Raw genomic sequence first — 24,883 nt, forward strand, 5'->3', positions numbered from 1 at the left:
TATTCTATTCTATTCTATTCCATTCCATTCCATTCCATTCTATTCTATTCTATTCCATTCCATTCCATTCCATTCCATTCCATTCCATTCCATTCCATTCCATTCTTCTGGATATTTCTACTTATATTTTTTAATTATTTTTAAAGGAAAAAAGGAAGTTGATAAAAATTCTTTGAAGCATCCCTTGCAATGGCTGTGTCTCATGCAGCACGAAGGAATCCCTGTCTCAGTTGAAGCATTTTGTTGCTGCTGGAAATTAAGTAATAAAGAGGAACACACTCACATGTGAGCTGGTGGTTGAGCACTGCTAAACAAACCCAGTCCTCAATTCACCTGCCAAGCACCTGTTGTCAGTCCTCATGTACTTTTATTTTCTTATTCTCCAGCCAGTTTAGAGCTCCTGCAGCAGAGCAGAGCTGGATTTCTTCCACAAAAAAACTTGAGAAAACTTCTTATTAAACTAAAAAATATAAAATCACTAAGGCATTTTTTTAAAACTGGAAAGGTCAGGTGAAAATATCTTCTTTTGCAAGGCTTTTGTTTGTCTTAAGTAGGCAGGTAATCTGTCAGGTATGGTTCAGCTGTTACTTAGAAGAGACTAGAAAACATTTATATTCCTCTGATTAATTTTTGTGATTACTTTTTGGCTGTGCACCTGAAATTACAATCTTTTGCTTTACCTCAGGTCTATTTGAATCTATTTGCAACCATCATCGTTTTAAAATAACAAGATATCCAAGAACAAGTTTTGTCCAGTTTGGAATCTATTTATCCAAGGTTTCATTCCAAAGATGTGCACAGTTACCTTATGATTAAAATGCAATAGACCATGACACCATCACTGAATTACAGCTGTATTACAAATTTTACTTCCTACAGCTGACCTCAGCCTGAGAAAATAACATTTTGGCACCATTTCCAAAAGAAATGGCAGTGAGGAATCTTTTGGCATGGCTGTCTTTACCTCGACCTTCCTGGTCAGTGGCAGGATAAGTGATGTGACTGGGACAGGGGACGCTGCAGTGATGCCCACTTGATCCACCAGGAGAACCCCTGAGCTTTAAATTACAGCACAGCCCCAGCCCTGGTTTTGCATCCCACAGATTAAGGAAGAAAGGAAATATGTACTCTGGACTGGCTGAAGATGCACTCTGGTGTGGTGATAGCAGCAAACTGGCCATTTCTATTCTGCAGTTCTCTGGCTGCAAGTGAGCATTAACTGTGTACAGACCACGTCAAATAGGGTTTGCTTCAAGGAAGACTTCTTCACTTCTGTGGTCTCCAGCTGCTGTTAGCAAGGGCACACCTGCTGGTGGCTCAATTTTAATCTCTGTACTTCCTATTGGGTCAAGACAGCAGTATCTTGTTGCTGAAGTTGTGTCATTTTTCTTGGGAACTTTTTAGCTGTCTTTGCTTTCAGTCACCTTCACCCCCTCTTTTCTTCACTGAGTTAAAAGGTTTCATTAAATTTCCATCAGTAATTAGTAATGTCAGAAGTCCAGTAGCCCATGATGGATAGACCCTGACTTCTAATGCACAGGGAATGGTGCCAGCAGGACATGCAGGGCTGCTGCTACAGACACAAACTCCAGCCTCAGATCTCTGTTCCTGGCTGTTGTTGCTTCTTGCCACAGCAGTACTCACCAGTGTTGCTGTTTCCTTATCTAATATCCACCTTGTGTTTAAAACACATCAGTAGTCTGAGAAGAAGTTCTTTGTGATTTTTTTCACTTCTCCATTTTCTGCTTCACCATGACTTGAAATATCTTGACTTCTAAATTATTTTTTCAGAGAGATCTCACAGAATGATGCCTTGGAGGTCATAGAAGCAAATGTGTTTTCCAACCTTCCCAAACTACATGAAATGTAAGTAATGAGCAATCTAAATGCAAAGGAGACAATTACAAAGATTCATTATAGGCAAGTATCAAAGGTTTTGCAGTTTGGTTCAGGTAAGCACTGAAGAATTTGTAGCATTATAGGAGTATTTGAAATCTCCCTTTGTCTTTTCCATCTTCTTATCTAGCTGTCCCTTTCTTTACCTGCTCAGGCAAAAACATATCCTCGGATCACTGCCAGGATCAAAAGGTGTTTGGGTCTTTCTGTCTGTGGTAGGCTGCTCCCTGAAATCATCCAGATCTTCTGCTGTCAAAAAGAAAATCTCAGCATATTGTTCCACTACATCATGGGACAAACACAATTTTAAGATAAATATATTGATATCTTTTTCTCTGATGTTTCATTTCCTCTTTGCAGAAGAATTGAGAAAGCCAACAACCTCGTGTACATCGATAAAGATGCCTTCCAACACCTCCCGAGCCTCAGATATTTGTAAGATCTTTTGCTCTTTACAAGTCCTAGAGTCACTTTGAATTACACACCTGTGTATCTGTCCAGCTGGTGCTGAGCACTTTGGGTGATAAGACAGGATGATTCCCTCTCCTCACTACCAGTTGCACATTGTCAATACACATTTTCATGCCTGCACAGTCCTCAGAAAAGCTGAAGATAAAGGCTTCCACAAAAGAGTAACACACACACAAGTTCCTCTAGCCTTTCTAAGCAACAGGTTGAAAATGAGTGATGAGAAGAGGAGCTGTACCTTTTTCTTACATCTATAGATACAAATTTAGATCGAAATTCCTGCTGGGAGCTTAGGGACACACAAAAAAAAATCTCTCATCTGTCTTTGCTATGGTCCTGCCTTCTGTTATATGTCATATACATGGTGCTAAGCATTCAAATTATTTTTTCTTTAGCAAAGGTAGTGTTATAGCCATGGTGTTCATAAATTCCTGATGTGAGATGATTAGATCCTCAAAATACAAACATATTGATGAATGCTACAGCTTTATTTCCTCAGCCAGCCTCATCAAGAATGCCATTTGCACTGCTGTAGTTGCCACATCAGCTTCTGTGGAGTTGGTGTCAAAATTCAGTGGTAACTAAATGCATCCTTCAAGTTAGCTGGTTACTCAAATATATTTTCACAGCTTTTAGTGCATGGCTTTAACACAATTAATAATCTCTCCTCTGCGTAAAACCCCAATGAAATCCAATGAATTACATTTAAAACTACTTGGTTTTAATGGTGGCAGTTTATACAGCTCAAATGGTCCCCTTTGGTGAGCAGTTTATTCACCCAGCAGGATACCAACTTACCTTTTGTGTGTCTGTCCACCTGAGCACATAAACCCTGCCTGATTTTCCTGACTGACACTAGAAACCTTACTCATACAAGAAGCCTTGTTTTCCTTACTCATGCAAGAACCCCAGTCAGGGTTTCTACATTTCAGTAAGTAATAAATAAATTCATATACTTCAATAAAAGTAAGCATTTAATTTAATTTGTCTGGTCAGAGATTTCATAAAGACAGTATGAAATCAGGTCAGTGGTCTGATAAGCATAGCTCTCAGTAAGCCAAGGAGTGTTTAAAGTCTCTGAAAATCACTAGTATCTGACAGGTTCTGGGCTCAAAAATGCCAAGGGGCATCGCTTTGAATTTGTTCTTTAAGATTTGAGGTTTGAGACTTGGACTTTAGGAGATAAGGTGTATTTAGCACTACAGAAGCCATTATAGTTTAAACCCTCATTGAACTGGAATATATGGCTAGATTTGGAGTAGGATTTTCACTCTTCCCAGTATTTTGACTGATTCCCACTTTATCAAATTTATCAGGCAAACTTTGGTAAACTTTAACTTTTGTGTTTGCATAACTGACACACAGATCTTCTCTTGGCAGTGGGGAAATAAAGCTCTAAGTTTGCATTGTCATGAGGAGAAATCATGTGCCTTTTTCCTCCCATTTCAAGCCTAAGTCATTCATCAGTGGCTGCTGTCTTTGAGTAGCTCTGGCCACCTCAGAACAAAACCACAGCATTTTTTTATCCCATGTAAAATCCCCAGAACAAGCTGACATGGGGAGTAAAGCTGTCAGATTTACAGATGGGTAGAAAGAATGAGACATTTATCTCACACAAAATTGAAGAAAAAGAAATGTGGACACACAGTGATCATTTAAATATGGGACACAGAAATCACAGGTGAAGGTAAATTCACACTCCAAATTCTGAAATAGAGAAAGTTTTTCTCTTGGTACTGGTGGATATTGGCTCTTCTGAACATGTCATTCCACACTTCCCATGCATGTTGACTCAAGCATTCAGAGATTCCACCTATGTAAAAAATCAGCTGCAGCAGCAATCCTATGACCTATAGAAGCAGCAGATTGAAAATACAGAGGATTGCTTGTCTACCTGACCATTTCTCTGTCCTCTTCACCTAGTTTTATTTGCTAGTTGATATCAGAGAAACTGCATTTTGAATTTTTTTTAAGGCTTTGTCTCTTGTGAGCATGGAGGGCTAGAAGAGGCTCTCCAGCTGCTGTATCCTATTTCTTCTCAGATCCACTTCATATATCCCATTAATTAAGTGCTTTATTGACATTCTTGATGCTCTTCACTGTTCCCTTCTTTCCTCCATTTTCCAGGAGAGGCTCTTCCAGAAACCCAGTGATTTGGTGACTAGAAAGCTTCCTCTAGTTTTATTTACAGCCCCTTAATTCATGTTCATTCTTGTGGCAAAGCTTTTCTCTAATTTATGTTCACAAAATCCATCTTTGGTGTTTACTCCACTAATGGATTTAAGCTGCATCTAGGAGGTAAAACCCCCAAGTCTTGAATGACTATAGATAGCACAAAAGGTTTTTTGGCTTGGAGCTTCTGAACAGATGAATGTGGGTTTTTTTCTAAAAACAAGGGTTGAGGAAGATGTGCTGGGGGTATAAATCTGTGCAATATTCTTGGCTTCAGTGGAGCTACATCATTTCCCAGCGCAGGGACCAGGAGCAGGACACAAAGTTCTTGTTGGGGACTTTCTAGACCCAATGAGCCGGGTGTGATGCTGAGTAACATCACACAGATCATCTCTCTAGATACAGCCACACCATGGTGTTCTCATCACATTTCTGGAGGAAAGATGCCATTTTCTCCATCCCCCAGCTTCATTGACTGGTGCTTGCCCTTTTGGAAACTGAAAAGGTGGAAAGCTTTGCTGTTTGAAAGGGTAGGATAGTTAATTTAATGAGAAAGCAGAGACCTTGATGGAAGGCTGTAAAACAGCATCTGGTAAAGGTAACCCAGTCCTCATATTCACCTTCCTGTGACATGCAAGGAAGAGGCAATGTTGAAAATATAAGGTAAGATGTCGAGGAGGTTCATAGGTTGATGGTTTTTCAGTTCAGTTAGGGGGGTTTTTGTGGTGGTTGTTCAGGGTTTTTTATACAACACACAAACAAAAGGCTGTAAATATGTGGGACTACAGTTTAAAATAATTCATAAAAGGGTAAAGCATCTGTGTGGAACAGTTATTGCAGAAATGATAAAAATTTTAAGGCCAAGAAAGGAAACTTGTAAAACCTAGAAGCTTGTAAACCTGTACATCACTGCCTAATTTTCACATTAATTGCTGTAAGTTAGGAAGGAATAGCACATGGTTTTGTCAATGTCTTGTCACATAACAGATTAGGTGATTCTGTCTGACTGTGTAAGGAGGTACAGAGATGCTGCAACCAGCATCTCAAAGCACAAGGACTTGGTACCTGCCCATTCCTGGATCATTGTGGTTCTTCTGAAGCTCCCATCTATGGGGACAGCCTGGCAGGGTACGAGACATCTGCTCTGATTCCTTACACAGTTCTGTGGCTGTAGCAGGGCTCTTAAAACACAATGCAGAAAATATTTCAGAAAAAAAGAAATATATATATTTACTGGTGGTTTCCATTTAGAAAACACTGAGAAAAAAAAAATTAATCAGTCTCAATGTCCAAAATTGAGCCCAGGTACTACAGCCCATTAGTTTAGTGACCTTTGCAACACATTGTTTGAAATTGTTTTTTAATTTGAAACATTGTTTTTTTCTCTGTGTTTCTACAAAAATAGTTGAATAGCCACTAGGTCATGTTTATGGGCAGGCAAGAAGCTCTAGCTAGCCTTGTCAGTCCCCTCATCAGCTTCATGGGCTCATTATGGCCACCAGCTTTTGAATATTAATATGCTTTTATCTTTGCCAACTTGGAGGCAAATACATTTCCTCCTCAGCCCACTCCCTTCATCTCCTGCATCATCATTACCAGTATGGCCAAAACACAAAGGAGAGGAAAATGCTGAAAAAACACGGTGCTGCATAGCCTAAACCTTCTAGAAACAGGCAACCTTAGCTTTCCCACCAGTCTCTTAGAAGCAGAGAAGAGAATTGCTAATTGGTTTTCTTGGGTATAAGCCAGAGAGACAGACTGCTTCAAAATGGTAACTTACTGACCTTTTCATGAGTACAAGATTATTTATCTGGCTCTCATTAGGGAGACCTGTGGCATAGTCTCTTTAATAGTGTAGTGGTGACTTTTCAAACTCATTTTCTTTCCAAAATCAGTTCTCATATGTAATCTATGTCCTTTGGTTCATTTATGAGGGTTGTCAATGTCCTGTATTAAGAAATCTCAGTTTCTGATACAAAGATTTAAATGTAACACTCCTTTGAGGTTGATTTTGAGGGCATACAGCTGAATTGTTGGAGGAGAGGGGAAATGTAGGTCCCAAAACCATGGGTTTTGCCTGCAGAAGGAGCAGAGCCCAACTCCAAAGTCTTGCAGCTGCTTGTACCTGCCTGGTGCTTCTTAAACACAAATCTACAAATCTTCAGGTGCAGCAAATTCCACACAATTACAGACCCTTTTCTTAGAGTTCAATAAATAGAAATGATGCCACTCCTTCCTGTGGCGTGGCAGCCTCACAGTTAAAGACCTTTTAACTGCAGATTTAAGAAGCCTGGGATACATGAATCAGAGGAATGTCTCACTGGAATCAGGCTCACATGCACCATCAAGTAACCAGTGTGATTAAGGGACACAAAGATAATGCTTCCCGAGTGAGGTTGTGTTTATCTCTGCCCACCTTGAGTTTGCAATTTAGCAAATACCCACAGTAAATTGATGAGGTAAACTGTGTCCCCAGATTTGTCAGAATAGCTCCTACAATTTGGCACAAAAAAGAACAGACATGTTGCTATATCTGGAGATAAGCAACCAGAATCTTCCAGGAATTAGTTTCTGAATTTTTTATTTTTTTTTCTCTGCTGATTGTGGTGCTCTGTTTTCTTTAGTGCTGACTCCAGTAAGCCTTTTCATGAAAGACAATTAATACCTTGGAAAGCAGCCATCAGCCATCTGACAAAAAAAGGTTCTCACCAAGCTGTTTATACATGGCAAGGGGGGGACTCAGTTATAACACAGATTAAAGAGGACACTTGTTTAAAGTGAGGCTACTAAGGATGTATACATTTTATGGTAAATATATTGACAAAGCTGTCCTGCAGGAAAGATATTCAGTAAATTGGATTATCTACATTCTAAAAAGATTATCCACTTAAAGGCCTCTGGAGATTTGCTGCTGGAGTAAAAAGAGAGGGAAGATCTAGGCTGCAGTCTAGCTAAATATTTTTTCAGGTTTTTTTCTGTGTTTAATTAAAAGAACATCCTCTCCTGCTCCTAATCACCATTCTGTGCCTCTGTGCAATCAGTGCCTTGTGTCACCTGTAGATTTACTTCAATATGTAGTGATTTGTCAAAGATGCTTCCCTCTTCATCTCATGCTGCTCAGTTGACACCAGTGAAAATTGAGCCCTGAACACTTCAAAATTATTGGAAAAATCAGAACTAACCCAAGGCATTTGGGATGGTTTTTTCTCACTTGTACGGTAAAAGTCATGATAACCAATGTGGAATTTTGATATGCTGGGATTAAGTTGCCCTTGGGAGCAGTGTTTGAAGAGCAGATGTTAGAGTCCTGTCACCTTTCATTGCTGCACCATGAGAACTGAGATTTTCTCAGGAAAGGACTGTAGAAAGAAAAGCCTCTTATGTCTTCTCTGTCCTGCAGTAGCCACGCACTACTTGGCAGGAGTCTCCTCCTTCATTTTCCTACTAAGGGAAATGTATGTCATAATTTGTGTTTGAAAGGGGCTTGTAAAAGAGGATTGCATGAATTTTTAGCATATGACTCATTTAAAATTAAAGGCAGCTTTCCACTAAAACTCTGTATATCTCCAGTAATTTAGAGAGTGTATTTTAAAGTATTGTAAGGGGGAGTTACAGGTTCTTCTCCTATTGCTTCTAATTTTTTTTTTGCAAAGTCCTTTTACGAAGTGTAAGTGCAGAAATATTGTAAGTAGCGAGGGCCTTGCATAATCCACCTGCTTCATTAATCATGCTTTCTATTTAACTATATGGAATAGTTTTTCAAAGGCATTTTTGTGGAGCTTTCTTGGTCACATGTGACAGCTGTTATTTTTAAGTTGCTGCAATGTCAGACCACTCTGAATCCTGAGACGAAGCAGTCTTGACATTTCAGCAACTTTCCCAAATTGGCTTCTTGAATATTCACTAATACTACTTTAATTTTTCCCTGCATATGAAGTATTGCTTTCTGTTACAAGATGAGACAGATCAAAGTTGGCTTTTCAGCATCTGAGGATACCCAGATAGCATCCAGATAGCATCTCAGGGGGCTCAGAGCAGTACTTATGCAAGTGAATGACTTTTTTATGGACTTATGTGTCACCCTGAGTTCCCAAATGTAGGATTTGGTTGTCACATGGAGGCGTTCTGTTTCAGTTCAAATTATGAAACCTGAAAGACTGCAACTCTCCTGAAATAATCTTGGTTCATAAAAAAATATCATATGAACAATGTTACCTTTTTCCAGTCTCAACCAGTCCTTTGATCACAATTCAGCTATTCAGGAATGATTCTGTTTAAAAAAAAAAAAAAATTATAAATAAATAAAGTCACTTCTAATAATAAAAGAGTATTGTTCTAAGTGCCAGAATAAAAAAAACCTTATGTATCCTATGTTCCTTAAGAAACCAATAACCTCAGTGAAAGGTTACTTTCTCTACCATCTCCTATATTAAAAATGTAAAGATAAAATCAAACTTTCACTTTCAAGAACCCAAATTTTCTCTTTTTTTGATGAGGTAAACATGAGACTTTTTGGTGTCTAGAAAGAGCTCCCAAATGTTCAGAGGCCTGTCCAGTCCAACTCCTCCCTCCAGCACTCAGCCCTCCTTCAATCTGCTATCAGCAGCTACCAGTCATCTCCTGCTGCATGGCAACATTTTTCCTGTCCATCCTCTGGATGACAAAATCTGACCAAATTAGACTTGGTCCATCTCTGTGGATGCCTGTGACCTCACTGGCTGTGAGCACAGGGTTGTTTTTCAGAGTCAGCAGTTCTGGAGTGGTGTTTCATGGACAGGAACCACACACAGTGCGGAGACCAGTGATGGTCAGTGCAGTGGGAGGGGGGAAGGTATTTAAGGACAGAAGCTTGGGTCCATTTCCAGCTGCACAATCTGCTGAAATGTTCCCATGGTCTTGGCTCCTCACTATCAAAGGTGCTGGGGTGTAAAATGTGCTAATTCTCTCCTAAATTCATCAATTAATTTCCCCTGCAATTATTTTTTTCTCTCTTATAGTAGAAGGTTACAATTGTGGTGGGTCAACTATTTTGTCATAAAACAGCTAATATGAAAATAATTAGCCCATGTCAGTGCAGTTGATTTCTTAGAATATTGTTGTGAAATTAACATGGACAATTTACTGAGATTACCAGGAGGGACTGTGTTATCATCCAAAGTAGGGTTTCTCCCTTTACCTCTGTGGGGCAAAATTCATCTTGTACTTTGGACAAGGACCTTTTTAAATTACAATGTCGTTCCCTACAAGGAAACCCCACTTTTGTGGCTAAACTCTGCCTTTTGTGACAACCATTTTAAGTCCAATGTTCTTTCTCCTTCATTAATTGCTGTCTTCTTTCCAGGGGGAGACTGAATAATCCTCATCTTCTCTTCCCCTTAGGCTAATATCAAACACTGGCCTTCGGTTTTTACCTGCTGTCCACAAGGTTCACTCTTTCCAGAAAGTTTTGCTGTAAGTTTGAATGTTTGCTTTTCACTTTTTGTCTTTGAGTGTTTTTCTGTTCCAGCAAAGCCTTTCAAGACATGATTTCCCATGTGTTCATTTATTAGCTCTGCAGTGACATGTTGATTGCAACTTTGCAGGCATTGATGATAATGTGGCTCAGGTCTCAGGTCTCTCCAGGTCTCCCTTCTACAAAGCCTTAGAACTTGCACTTTGCAGACCACTCTTCCTTTAACTGCAGTGTGAACACGTGTCTGGGTGGCTCAGGGGACAGATAACAGCCTTTGACTCCTCTTTCAGAAGTTGAAATCCAAACCAGGATGGCGGCAGTGGAAATTTGTTGCCACCTGGTGAAAATTCTCTGACCTGTGTAGGATGAGACACAGATCTCAAACCTGAGTTCCATTGGAAGTGGCCACATCAGAGAGGAAAGAAAAATATAAAATATATAAATTAAAATTAAAATTAAAACTAAAATTAAAATTAAAATTAAAATTAAAATTAAAATTAAAATTAAAATTAAAATTAAAATTAAAATTAAAATTAAAATTAAAGACAAACCTCAGGGAATTATCTATCGTACCCTTTTCTGTTTTCCCTATGCGGTAAAACTACCCAGAGAATTAAAATTTTTTATTATGGAAAATTCCAGTGCCAATGAGGAAAATAATATTTGTACAAAATTTTGTGTGAAAAAAAACTGGTAATTTCCTAAAGCACTTCTTCTGTAGAAAAAAATGAATATCAGTAAAACTTAGTTTCTTTTTCACCGAAAAATAATTTGACATACATTTCTCAATCAGTTCTTAGTCTAACTGAAAGCATTCTTTTGGACAAGATTTATTGTTAATTTACACACAAAGTTCTGCACCTTCAGATCTTTGATCAGGAGATTTCAACCTGCAGAAACATTACTCCTGCAGTATTCATGGCTACCTTAGTAATAACCATTAAAATCAACAAAAATGAGTATAAAACATAGTGGGGGAAGCCTGAATATAATATACAGACATATAAGATAAGAAATCCATTTCAGGAATATGTCTGATGTGTGTAATTCTGAGAACTTCAGTTCATTGTTCCTCGAAACCATCAAGGAAATTCAACAGCTATGGCACTACAGAGATTTTCACCTTATCATCAGTCTTAACTAGACAGGAATTACTGTGGCTTGTACCAGAATGAGCTTTTAATTTTTTAGGTGAAACTTCTTACTTCCCTGTCAAAATAGACCTTGATACCAATTGAGTCCCAGACTAGACCTTGGTTAAAACCTTAGTCCCTCTGAGGTCAATAAGAAAATTCCCCTTGGCTTCAGTTGTGCCAACATTTAAGTTCCAAAGACAGGTCTTGAAATGTATAAAGGGCAGTTCTTCAGTAGAGGGATCCAGTTCACTTGCATGGGTGCTGTGTTCCTCCCCATCCCTGCCTCTGCTGCCCTCAGTTTGCTGAATGAAGCCTCTGTGGAAGTGTCACTCAGTGTCATACAGAGTTGTGGCTGTATGGAGCTGTCACCAAGAGACAATTTTGGAACCGCGCTTAATTTCAAGCTTTGCAGATAATTAATTTTCTTCTGTGATTTCCAACAGAAACAGCATGGAAACAGCCATATCCCCAGTCTAAATTATGAGTAACACTATTTAACTTCTTTGAGTCCCTATTTTTTTTTATCAGTCACAACTGAGGAAAGACAGAAATTCCTGCTTGTCCATTCAACAAACTGCACTGACAGGGGTCTCGTATTTAAGTTCTTAAGCACATACAAAGCTTATAAGCAACCCTGTTGACATCAGCTGGGGAATGATTCATGGGCTGGTAGGTACCCTGCTGAATCAGGCCAAAAAGGCTAATGGCTTTCCTCCTTCTGGTTGGGAGGCTGGGAGAAGGGGTGGCCTCGCAGCCCCTCCAATTGCATTTTCTGAGGAGTGTGTTGGCTGGAGGAGCTATTTCATCCACCTCGGGTTATAGACCTGAGCTTTTATGCATTTTAATGTCTTCAGCCTATTTGGGAGGAAAGCATGGGGGTGTTGGAAATGTTTTACTCCAGCCTTTTTTATCAGGAAGGTTTGTGCTCTGCAGGCAGAAAAATGTCTTGGAAACTTTGGTTATTACCCTCTGTGTGTAGTACTTCCTCAGATTGAATATAAGTATTGAAAGGCTCATAGAAGTGCAAAAAGGTGTCATTTCTATTGTATTTTATTTTTCAGAGATATTCAAGACAATATCAATATACGTACAATTGAAAGAAATTCATTCATGGGCCTGAGTTCTGAAAGTGTGATTCTGTGAGTAGACACAGCAAACTCATTATTCTCCTTGTTAGTTCATTTCTTTTCCAGAACAGGGTCAAGGATACCAGGAGTCGGGCACTTTTGCATACACTTCCAAATTCAATTTGAGATTTCTCCTTGCTCCTGAGATCTCTGTATGCTGTTTCCCCTCCATGAAACAAATTAATGCTTTTGGGGCTTTTTGTTGTGTTCTAGTCCTGCTCTTTATTTTAGAAGCACATCAGAGAGCAAATTTAGTAATTTCCGATGCCAAGGTTAAATACCTACAGCTACAGTTCCCTGTGATTGTGTTCAAAAGGATGCCACAGCTCATAAATATTTACAGTCAGACACATCACTCAAAGACCCTTATTACTTGGGCAGAATGTATGCAGGTGTTGTGGAAATGTGGTTTATTTGTACACAATGGTAATGCATTGGTACGGGTGGGTTCACAGTGCAGTTTGGAGCTGCATGGTTAGATGACTCTGCATTCGATTTGAACAGTCATGTATTTTAATGAACTAGCTGGCTTCTTTGATCCTTTCTCTCTATATATCAAAACATACTGTTTGCTTGCTAACAAGCTGCCTTCCTTTCACTTAGCCAGTGGCCTGACTGGAAAAAATTCCCACCATGTTTGTGTGGTTTACCTGGCACACTGAGAGAGAAAAGCAAGGTTTGAATTGACTGACTGAGCTCACGTCGATTCTGGGGGGAGCAAGGTCAGACCATCAATAATGAAGAGAGGCCAGTAACCAGCCATTTAGCTTTATCTCTCCCTTTCCCCTATCAGCTATGCACAACCTCTATTTCAAGTTCTGAAGTTTTAAACACACACACATTCACAAAGACTATTCTCAAATATATATTTCCAAAGCACTGCACAACAAATACTGTATTTGTTTTCATAATACCACCAAAGGATGAAGTAAATAAACCAGAGTTTTGCTGTATTTTGACCTCTCTGTGCATCTTGAAGCTGGCATGTCCCTCTCTCTCCAAAATGTTTCATTGCTTATATCAGGAAGAAATTCTTTACTATGAGGGGGTAAGGGAGTGGAACAGGTTTCTCAGACAAGTCGTGGATGCCCCATCCCTGGAAGTGCAGGAGCAGCAAGAGCTTTGTGAGCAGACCTGGCCTCCAGCACCCTGGTCAGAAAATGTCCTGGCTTTGCTCTAATTCTCCCTGGAGCAGTTCAGGACAGAGGCCCTGCGAGCACCCTTTGAGAGTCCCTGATTAGGCTTTCTTTGTGCTGTGGTGAACTTAGTTCATTTTAGGCACAAATTTGCCATCCTTCTATACAAAACTGAAGTCACAGCAACTCAACAGAGCCACAGCAATATCACTTAGCAAAAGCAGGCATATCAAGATGATTAAAATCACCCAGGACCCACTGAACCCCCACATTCTAGGGGGAAACCATTTTAATAGGCTTAGCTGTGGCAGTCTATGAGCATCTTTATGCCAGTAATTTAGATTGCATCTGATCCTATGCTATGCATGGGATCAGCACTGAGGAGACTAATGATGATAATGAAGAGCTAGAAATTTATGAAAGAAATTCACCATGCTTCCAGGTCTGCATGCCACATAGGTTCTAAGACAGGTATTTCCAGTCCCAAAATAGAGGGGAAGTAAATGATACTTCAGGGGCAGTAACCTCTTGCACTGGGTGAATTTTAGAGTTTTAAAAACCTGCTCTAGCCATGAAATGAGAAGGAAAAGCCCCCATGTCCAAGCTCTGATCTCCACCTCCATTATCACCTTGCTAATGTAAGAGAGTGGAGTCAGTAAGGGTGCTGGTTGAAGTGAGGGGAGAATTTGCCTCAACAGGAATTTATCTCTATGTACTGTAATGAGGTCTTGGGATTTGGGTAATTTTTTTGCTCTTTTTACTACTTAGATGCTATTAGCCAGGTGACAGGAGTGTATAGTCCACACTGTGTGGCTACAGTGACTCTGTTTTACAACCTTAGTATCTCATTGCATTAACATCATGTTCAGTGAGAGAATGCAGTAAGTGCTAATAGTGTGATTAAAAACATATCTATCAGCCTGGCAGCTACAAATTTATAAGATCAATGTAATATAATAAATGCTTCAAATTCTGTAAGCAGGGACCTGTCTCTCCTCCGTGCCTGCTCATTCATGTCTAATAGTGCTGGCAAGCGAAGGGGACGGTGACAGTTCTCCTGATCCAGCCTGACAGACATTATAGACACAGAGCTATGTTCATCTGCCTGTCATGGTCAAAAGAGCAATCCTTTCAGCCAGACCCATGACTGATTTCCAAGCTGACCTTAGCTCACCACCTCAGACCTCAGATAAGTGGGTCACTTGCATGCTCAGCTTTCAAAGTGAATTAGAAAAGAGTCCAGGTTTGCTGACAGTTTAATTAAATCAGGCCATTTTTGCCATCAATCAGACCTGTCATTGCCTGTTGGAGAGGGCGTGAGCTGCAAAGTGACGTTTAAGGCGTGATGAATGATTGCACCGTAAAGATGATAAATATAACTGACCTAAATGTAAATTTTTAGGACCACAAAGGGACAGAGGGAAGGTCGTTAAACATTAATTAGGTAATACACCAGAGCAAAAACTTGGCAGAGAGCCCCAGGAGCTTCAATTGCCAGGTTCACTACCTATGTCTCCTCCTGGGGAAAGGAGCCTGGGGAGGTAGGACTGGGCAGCAGAGCAGACAGGGAGTGTAATTTGTCAAGGCAGCAGTGTAGGAGGAATCACCTGCTTTCTGGGCAGTTTGGCTGCCCCTTCCTGCCCTCCTGCCTGGCTCAGTGAACGTCAGCCCCCCTCCTCCACCTGCCTGGCTGTGGATGTGAGCCCATGGCACACAACAGGCTTTTTTCCCTAATAACTGGCAAAGATGAAGCGGTGGCCCAGCGTTTCAAAAGCATCTTGCTAAGAGTAAAACTGAGCAGCACTGACAGCACCAACAGGAAAGACCTTGGTTTCCCTGGCTCCTCTGCTGCCTGCCCAGTGGAGCCATGAGCATCTTCCCCATCTCTGCCCTTACTTCAGGAATTTACTCCAGCTGCTGTCTCTGATGGTAGCACTCATCCACCCTATTCATGTCTGCTCCCTTCAAAGCCTTCTTCCAGCTACTGGGATCTTACAGGCTAGGATTTGTAGAAATTTTATCATTTCAGTGTCCATTTAATGATTTCATTTGTTTGAGATTCCCTGGTTTGAGCTGTATACATTTTAGTCATGAAGCATAAATAAGAACACAACTCTCTTTTCCTTTTCTCTATTGCAGATGGCTCAATAAAAATGGAATTCAGGACATTGAGAATCATGCATTTAATGGGACATACCTGGATGAGCTGTAACTATTTCTGTTGTTTGCAATTCTGAAAAATGAAGATAGCAACTTCTGCAAGATTTTATTTTCTTTTTTAGTTTCAGATTGTTTCAGCATAAAATATTGTGTTTTTCAGAAATCTAAGTGACAATTACAACCTAGAAAAATTACCAAATGAGGTCTTCCAGGGAGCCAATGGACCTGTTGTTTTGTAAGTAGTATTTGGATTACATTTTTCTCATTACTGACTCCTTAGAAAAAGTCAGAGAAGAAAATATGAATTCCAGTCTGGATTTCAACATCTTGCAAACCTTGGAGTTGAAGACCAGAGGTCTAGTTCTGAAGAAAAAAAAAAGGAAACCATAATTGAAATTTCAGTCTAGAACTTTATTTTCACTTTTTTCTCAAGATTTTGAGAGTATTGAGGGTGAGAGGTTTAGATCCAGGTTTCTCTCCACAGTTTATTAAACTGTGCAGGAGAGGAGTAGGTCTGCATTGTTTTATCCTCTAGAAAAAAATGTTTTTGGTTTTCTGTTGGAGCATAATCAAGACAGGGTGAGTGGTTCTTTGTGCTGAAATCTGAATTACTTGCCACTGAACATCTGCCTCTGCATCTGTGCAGCTTAATTCTGAAGCAAAATTCCCATCCTACAGGGATGGGGATTGGGGTAGGTATGAGATACATCCCACATAGTTACAGCAGGATGTCCTTGGTGGGTGATGAGCTGGGGATTGAGAACTCAGCAGTGGAAAATTCAGCAGTAGGATGCTCATGGATCTCAGCCACCATTACCTCAAGCCACAGTTTGCCATAGGCTCCAAAAATATATGAGTTTGCACAGCTGCCTGTATTTCTGAGCACAAGCCACCACATGTAAGGGCTGCAAGAGACATGTGGGATTCTTTTTTTTTTTTGTCTCACTGATTCATTGGAACTTTCTCTCTTTGCATCTACCCTGGTTGTCCAGAGAGGGCTAAAAGTCACCCCAAATGAGTGAGAGGGGTCATGGGAGATGTTGGGAGATTTTACACAGATGCTAGAGTGGTTACAAATCTGAAAAGGAGGGGGAAAAAAAATATCTGATTAACTTTGGGGTGAGTCCAGAGCTCTTCTGAAGGCCTCATTTTCTACTGTGTGATGGTCAATGTATCTATGATATAAAGAGCTGGGTTTACTGCATTATGCCTCACTTCCATTTTTTTCTTCTAAGCATCTTCTTCTTTTGGAAAAGACTGACACGGGAGCATCTTTTCATCAGTAATGTCATAGGCGTTTCTTTGGGAAATCATTGTTTCCTGTAGCGAAAAGTAAATGCATTTTCTTTGCAGGCTATACTTGATACAATCATATTCTGGAGGTTTATCAAATTGATTTGCCTGTAGTTGAGATTCATTTGATAGTTCAATTTCTAACACTGAGTTATTTGTGTAAAAAGTTTTCTGTTCCATTACCAATACACCCACTATTCTGCGGATGGGAAATTACCTTTTTATCCTGGATGAGATCATGAAAGAAGAGCCTTCTTACTCATCCATCACTCTGGTGTACACCAGGGATGTGCTTTCACTTGTAGAAATGATTGACCCATAATCATATCTTTGCTGGGACAAATCATATTTTTGCTGTTGCTGCAATCAAATCCATGTTGCAGACTGCAGTGTTTTAATAGAATGAACATCAAGGTGGTTTAACTCTTGATCTTCCCAAGCCAGTGTTATAGAGTCAGTTAATGCCAACTTCTATTTTATAATTCATCATATTAAAGTAATGTGAAAGAAACACAAACACAAAGAGACAGCACCAATCATAGGCCTTGTACAGGCTACAGAGTTTCACAAATTAATTCCTCTCTCAGACTTACAGCTCCTGGCTGAACTGGAATCTCTCTTTGGGAAAGACATCAAATTTTGAGTTAAAGGATTTTGGCATTGACAGTAGGCCAGTAAATCATATAGCTATTAAATCCCACAACTATACATATTCCTTCTATACAGAGACACACTCTGTTTACAACTTGGAGTTTCATAGCTTCAATTTTCAGCTGCACTGTTTCATTTAATTGTCTGCTGCTCCTCTCAGAGCTGAGTGGTTTGCACCAGACTCTGCTGGTGTCCTTAGCTCTCTGGCTGTGTCCTGACTCAATGCAGGGTGAAGTATGGCTGTGGCCCACCCCACCCTTGCAATTTCTCTTCATTGGTAACCCCACATATGGAGGCTGCAGGAGAGCTCCAGTAGATCCCAGATCAACAGCTGAGTCCCTGAAGAGCAGCCAGAGATCAGTTTAGATACAAGCACAAAGAAAATTGTTCTCCCCAATCCACTACCCTGCTTTGATTTCTGCTCCAGGAGCTATTTTTTGCCATTTCTGTAGGTGCCTTTCAGACCTCATCAGCCGGTCAGTACTTTTGCTAATCCAACAGAGACTCCCAGTGGGAAAGGGAAGTGATTGGAAGAGAAGGTGGATTCATTTTGCTGTTCCTGCACTGGCTGCTGTCAAGGCTGATGACTCACAGCCAAGCAATGATAACACAAGAAAATGTATTTCAATTGCTGATGCCTTCTGGTTTGATTTCCTATTGCCACTTTATAATCTTGTTCATCAAGCTTATTTAATGTATCAAACCTCTAACTAGAGATCAACATCCCAAAGATCCTCTGTGCTGAGGGGCGTGTGTGTGGTAACTCAGTAATTACTCAGGAGTAATTTACTAAACCACCTGCACAATGTCTATGTTTGATTTTCAGGGCTTGTCAGTGGTGCATCCATAGGTATCCCTCACAGACATACTGAAAAAAAACCCACAAGGGTATGCAAAGCACTTTCCCTAACTCAATTCTGTTTACATGTGATAATTGGCATAAAAAGAAAAGTTCCTTAAAAAAGAAACATAATTTTTTTAAAACATATTTTATATCTTTGAAACTGTTTAGTGATGAGAGATTCAGTAAACTTTTAGATATTTTTAAGTGCTATTCATATATTCATATATTCAATATTTGCTTATTTCCACACAGTGTAATACCAGTTTGGACTCAGTAATTATTTTTAGCTAAAAAGCCAAAGAAAACATTTTCTCTGCTCTTGTTCAGAACTATGAAGTTACACATTCTCTTAATGATGTCATGAGTGATGCTGTCATGGATTTAAGCAGAAACCTGCTGTTTAGTTTTTGACTCATGAGTATATACTGTGGGTGACAGTTTTCATTAGGCAGAGCACTGAGGGCACAAGTGAAAATTGAGGCTGCTCATTGCAACCTAATTACCTCTTCAAGCATCCAAGGGAGAAATCAATAGCCTAAAATTCCTCAGCAGCTGCCAGGTTTAGCTCCTGTAGAAACAGGCCCAGGACCTCAGGACTTCTTCAGTGAGAGATGTGGCTTCTCTCAGCCTGCCCTGCAGAAGTTCACAGCACTTTGTAGTAAATTCTGTCTCCCAGACATGGTCCCAAATTGGGGCAGCAGAGCGGAGTTTGTGTTTGCTCCTCTGCTGCCCCAGACCATTGTCCAGTTGTTGAAGGTGGCATATTCCTTCAGAGCCTGGATGTAAAGCCTCAGCTGTGGGCACAGCATGGACACAAAGGTCATCTTCACCAATTTTACAAAATGCTTTATCATCTGCCTGTGACTTCTTAGGCCTGGATGGAGCTCAAGCTTCCTTCCCCTTCCTGGTATTAATTTTTCTTTCTAGACCAGAGAACAGAGGTGCAAATGTGTGTGTGGTACATAGCAGCTCTCTAAACTTTATTACATGCTCCTAAAACCTGGTCTCCCCTCACATAGCACCACTCTCCTGTGTTAATGCAATAATAAAAAAACAATTTGTGCATGTTGGGTGATAGAGATCAAATGACATGTCCTGACATCACACTGTCAAAGATGAATTGGAAACTGTACCTTCGAGGGAACATGGAGAAAACTGCAAACATTGTCAGTCCAATTCCTTGATTAGGGAGAAATCTTTTCTTTTCTTGGAGAATAAAGAGCAGCCTCAGCACACTACATCCTGGATCAGTCTCAGGCTGTGAGAGCACAGGGCTTAATGGAGGAAAGGTGATTTTGTGCAGCTCACTTTTACCTTTGCTCTTCAGAGCAAGTTGATGTCAGGCAGTCATGATCTGCAGGGCATGGTTTGTGTCCCAGTAAGGGAAATGCAGAGATGTTCTGCCTCAGCTGTTACAGCCTGGAGCTATGGGGATGTGTTCCCAAGTATCTCTTAGCCTGGAGATGGAGCACTCTTGGTGCTTCCTCCCTTTCTTCACTTGCATGGTACAAGATTAAATATTTGCAGAACATGTTTCCTTTTAAAACCCCTCTAATGCTCTCTTTAGTCCATTCATGGCTGTTGATTCCATCTCTGCCTCTGATAGCCTGCCCCACAGTAAACACTAATGCATCTCTCCTAACCTCCTTCAATTGTGCCCCTGTCTTTGCTTCAGTCTGTGCTATATTTGTTCTTTAAACCTCCAAGAAGGTTTTGTTGGGATTTTTTTGCTCCTAACAGCCTGAACAATGCCACTCATGTCTCTCTTTTATCATTTTTTCTTCCTAATGAGTACAAAATCTGATATCCCCAACCTGTCCTCACATCTGTACCCACATGTGAGCTTCTCTCTTTGTGTTTATTGCTTTTTCCACAGCAGCCTTCCCATGATGTGATGTTCATATAGTAAACTTCTATCATGATTTCATCAGCCTTTTTTTTGTCCTTTAACAGGATTCTGGGATGTTTGCTGTAGTTACTGAGTATTTACAAAACCCAGCATCATATGGCAGTAATAGTTTATATGCTGCTAATTTTTATCCAGAACATTATGGGATTTTTTTCTTTTATTCTCACAGAGTAGCATCACTTGATTGCTGCTTACAATGGATATTAGCTCAGTTTGCTGGAGGAACACCCAATTTAGCATTGGATCATCCTTTCAATGTAGATTTCCAGCTGAACTGTTTCCAGTCACTACTCTGAGAATGAGTAGCACAATCTAAAACACATATCCATTGTTGAGCAGAAGTAAATTTGCTTTTTACCAAGATTTTTATGTTTTCTTAAAGGGATATTTCCAGCACGAAAATCAGTTTCCTGCCAAGTCATGGATTAGAATTCATTAAGAAGCTAAGAGCAAGGTCTACATACAATTTAAAAAAGCTTCCTGACTTAAGCAAATTTAGATCTTTGATTGAGGCAAACTTCACCTATCCTAGCCATTGCTGTGCATTTACAAACTGGAAAAGACAAAAGTAAGTGATTTAATTTGTTTTTCTTTCTGGTGCTTTTCAGCAGTTGATAGTGAATTAAATAAAATTCCTCAAAATGTGGATAGAAAAGGTCTCTTCAGTGCAGGTGAGTAAATGGATGGAAATAAATGAGTACACAATACATACAGGTTTATGCATGCTACACAGTACACTGCCTCTCCAATGCAGGGAATTATTAAATTTTGATAGCATCATCACTTTCCTCAGACACAACTCTGCCCATGCCTGTCATAATTCCATCTTTCACTGGGACCAGCCTGGAGCCACACCGAAGACATTAAACAGAAAAAATTTGATCACTTTTTCAGAAGGCAACTGGAGGGAAGGCTGTGTTTGCAGAGAAGCTGGTCAACACTTGTTCATCAGTCCAGGAGGGCAACAGGACCACTGAGTGATCCCAAAGTCTTCTTTCAGAATACCTCATTGATGTTGGAGCACTGCCCAGCCAAGCATCACAGATACATGATCTGTTGAGTTCATATTCACAGCATTTTGAGACATGTTTTCTGAGCAGATCCATTTCACACAAATCAACAGAGCAGGGTGGGAGGCTAAGGTGTCTTTTGAGACTCCAAAGGTAATTTTCCATGCTGTTTTTAATTTTCCATTAACAAGTTGCAGTGAGACTTTAGGTATCAGTGATTCTCATTGAGTATTTTCACCTCAGTCATATGGTGTTCACATTTAGTAGTTAGTGAACCTCCTGAATCTGTGCCACTGGAAAACATGAGGAACTGGTACCCATGAAAACCCTTGTTATTGTTTGAAATTCTTCCTTTGCTGGATGTCCTGAAAGACTTGGACTTTGCCATGGCAGGAAAAAAATTATGAATCATTGTTACAATTCAAGACATCATAACTGGCATAAAACTTCTAAGAAAAGTAAAACCATGCAGAGAAAGCTTAAACTGTTAGTAGCTTATATTTTAATACTAATACCCTTAATAGCCATTTCTTTTACTTTTAGCATTGTATTGTCACCAGGCAAGGGAAGATAACTGAGTTTGCTGATAGCTAATAAATATAATTTACATGTGTTTACAAAACTGTGTAAAGAGTGCAAGTGTGATGGTGAACACCAGAGTGATAACAGAATATCTGGCAGAATCCATCCCCCAATATCCATTTTTGATCCAAAATGCTAGGTTTTCATTAGAACAGTTGATCAGCAGGTGACTTTTTTCACACACTTGTGAAAAACACACACTTGTTCAGACACAGTGTCTGGTGGCTTCTAAGCAGAAGGGGAATGCAGAATGGGTCCAGTCCTTCCAGAACTGGTGGCAAAGTGTTATTTTCCAATGAGCCCAGTAAAAGCATATGTAGTTCTGGACCTGCAAAGGAACACTGATACCACTGTGATTCGTATTTTTGAAGGCACTTGGCTTCTGGGCTGCTTGGGTCTAATCAGGACCCAAATCCCAGAGCCCACCACTTAAATTAGGCAACTGGATTTTTCAAAAACTAAGAGTTTCTATTGAAGGAAAGCTACAGGGGGAAACAGCCCTGACCTTGTGGTAAGCACTCAGTATCTAGTCCCCTCACTTGGGCTTTGAAAAACTTCCATACCACACACTTTCTACATGGAATTGAAGTCCACAGCACTCACTTCCCCCTTAGCTCCACTTTTGGAAACCTCTCCCTGGCTAGCAAGAAGGCAAGGAGAATAAAACAGAGCCCTTTCCACAGCCTGGGTAAGTGTAATTTTGCAAAGAAATGCCAAGAAACCTGTGAAGAGCTCACATAGCCCCAGAGTGGATGTTCCAGGGCTGGAATGCCATGGCATGGTGGGGCTGCTTCTGGAGCAAGTCTGGTCACAGCTGTACCACCCTGGTCAACAGAACAAAATTGAACATATTTATCCATGCCTTTGACACTTACCAGATGTATTTTCTATCAAACATTAAGCATAAATGCAAAATTATGAGAACCTATTATTTAGATGAACCCTTCTTGTCAGCTTCTTTTTACCATAATTAAAAATTGTCATTTCTTTCATACAGTCATGTCTCCTGTACTGAAATTGGTATGAAACTGGGATCCTTTCTTCAGATTAAGGAGAGAAAGTGGATGCATGGTTTGGTTTGAAGACTGAAAGTATTACCATACACTTCAGCAGAGATTAGTCACACATACAGTAGCTACACCCTCTTTCATTTCAAAGCAGTTTTCATGACAGCTGGCACAAGCTGCTTGTGCACTGAAGGCTTCTCAAGCTGTTTAAAAGTTATTAATAGTTTGCATAGTGCTTGATCACACAATGTGTAATATCCCTTTGGTAAGAGCTGTGCTTGGCTCAGAGCAGCAGGCATTGCTTGTGGTGGTGGGAGCCCTGGTGTGACCTGGCTTGTCGTGCACCTTCACAGGAGACAGTCATTCCTTGTGGCCATTTGGCTCACAAAATACTTCCAGGTAGTCCAGGGAGCATAAAAATGATGCTTCATCACCCCCAGAAGTGCATTTCTAAAGATCACAGCAGCAGCATCTGGAGTTCACACAGGAACTCTGAGAAAAAATTAAGAAAGGGATGTGTGGCCCCTTTCTGGCTGCCCATTCATGTTTGATTTCCCCTTTTTGACACTCTTGCAGCACTCAAAGCCCTAGATAAAATAAGTTACCATAGTGGATCATGCTCAATTACCTCCCCAAAAACTCTCTGCAGCAGCAAACAGGTGCTGTGTGATAATGGAAAGCTTAAACCTGATACAGCAACAGTGCTTTCTAAGTTTTGGAGGATGCCACATCAAGCTCAGCTCTGCCAGTCTGAGACACATGTTAAAACATAAGATAGTTTTGATGTTTTTCTCATTCCAATAAGGATTACACGCTAAATATTGATCTGTAGTTTGAATATTGTGCTAGCCTAAGAGAAGGTAAGCTGCATTCTTAAGGCAAGTCTAGTACAGTATGCTGAACTCCCCTCACGTTTTTCTGTGACTGGAAAATAATATCCTTGAAGTGTGGATAGGGCAGAGGCCGGATGTTAAAACCCTCAACTTGACATAGACCATTATGAACTTCAGCAAGATTTTGGCTTTCTTTGACATAAAGATCACCCTCTGCCCAGAAGAATGGCATTGATATGACTCTGTCCTTACACTTGATCGTTATTCTTTGGAGGAGCTGTCACTTGAAATCCTCCTTTTTCAAAAAATGTGGCAGCATCACGAATGGTGTTTGGGCCTCGTTTCATAAGAACATACTATCAGTTGCTCACAACTCACTTAATGGCGCTTTTTGGTGAGGATGATTGGTGTGAGATAGGACTTATTACAGAACATAGGTCAAGACTATTTATTCTGCTGAGAGTGTTTCTCAGCACACAAGATCCTGCTGCCACCAGATCCAGACAAGGCGCATAAAATAACAACTTAAATAACGGCTTGTACAAAGGTAGTAATTTTTGTTTATTTTTGTCAGAGCAGTCTGCCAATTTCAATTTTGTTCTCTAAGCTGCCCTTTCTCCAGTTTATTTTTCTAGTTTACTTGAGAAAAATAATGCTAAACAATAAAAAATGTTTAGAAAGAGAAGGAATAAATTAACTGCCTAACGACACCCACAGTCTCAACAGGAAGCAAGGATCCCCACATCTCTTGACAAATGAAGTTTTAACCTGTTGCTCTGAATGCACAGCCCAAAGGGTGAGAAAAACAGGGCAAAGATATGACAAGGAGTCAGTATCAGAGGATGGCTTTTCCTTCCCTTGGGAGTTTCATCTTACCTGCCCCCAATAAAGGGAACCAACAGGACACCCTCGTCATCCTTCCTTGGAGCAAACACCTTATTCCTTGGGACCCTGCTTTTATTTGGGACACTGGCTGTAAAAATAAGACAAGAATCAATGAATTGTAATGATTAGAAATATTTCATTGTCCTTATGTAGCACTCTTGATTGGGCATATATTTAGGTCCAGGCAGTGCCTCCAAAATTTTAGGAAAGGTTTATTTTTACCTCATGCTGAGAAATGATTGGCTACAAACATTTCCCTCACTTCATTTTCAAAGCACCACCAATTGCTGTGGCTTTCAGTGCCCCCAAGTGCCTGTTGCAC

At 40.2% G+C, this 24,883-nt stretch overlaps 1 protein-coding gene across 4 annotated transcripts in view; it reads left to right on the forward strand.

Annotated features, from left to right (window-relative positions):
* Window positions 1-24,883, forward strand: part of FSHR (follicle stimulating hormone receptor) — an 81,422-nt gene that overhangs the window by 50,776 nt on the left and 5,763 nt on the right. For 2 of the 4 annotated variants that reach the window (XM_015623225.3, XM_015623229.2), the window contains exons 3-9: window positions 1,792-1,866; window positions 2,257-2,331; window positions 9,916-9,987; window positions 12,186-12,263; window positions 15,527-15,595; window positions 15,708-15,782; window positions 20,627-20,812. In XM_015623225.3, coding sequence (XP_015478711.1) covers window positions 1,792-1,866; window positions 2,257-2,331; window positions 9,916-9,987; window positions 12,186-12,263; window positions 15,527-15,595; window positions 15,708-15,782; window positions 20,627-20,812 — 630 coding nt within the window. The remainder of the gene's footprint in view (window positions 1-1,791; window positions 1,867-2,256; window positions 2,332-9,915; window positions 9,988-12,185; window positions 12,264-15,526; window positions 15,596-15,707; window positions 15,783-20,626; window positions 20,813-24,883) is intronic. The other 2 variants (XM_015623230.3, XM_015623227.3) reach the window with 2 other exon arrangements.

This window comes from Parus major, chromosome 3, assembly GCF_001522545.3.
Source record: "Parus major isolate Abel chromosome 3, Parus_major1.1, whole genome shotgun sequence".
NCBI classification, from domain to species: Eukaryota; Metazoa; Chordata; class Aves; order Passeriformes; family Paridae; genus Parus; species Parus major.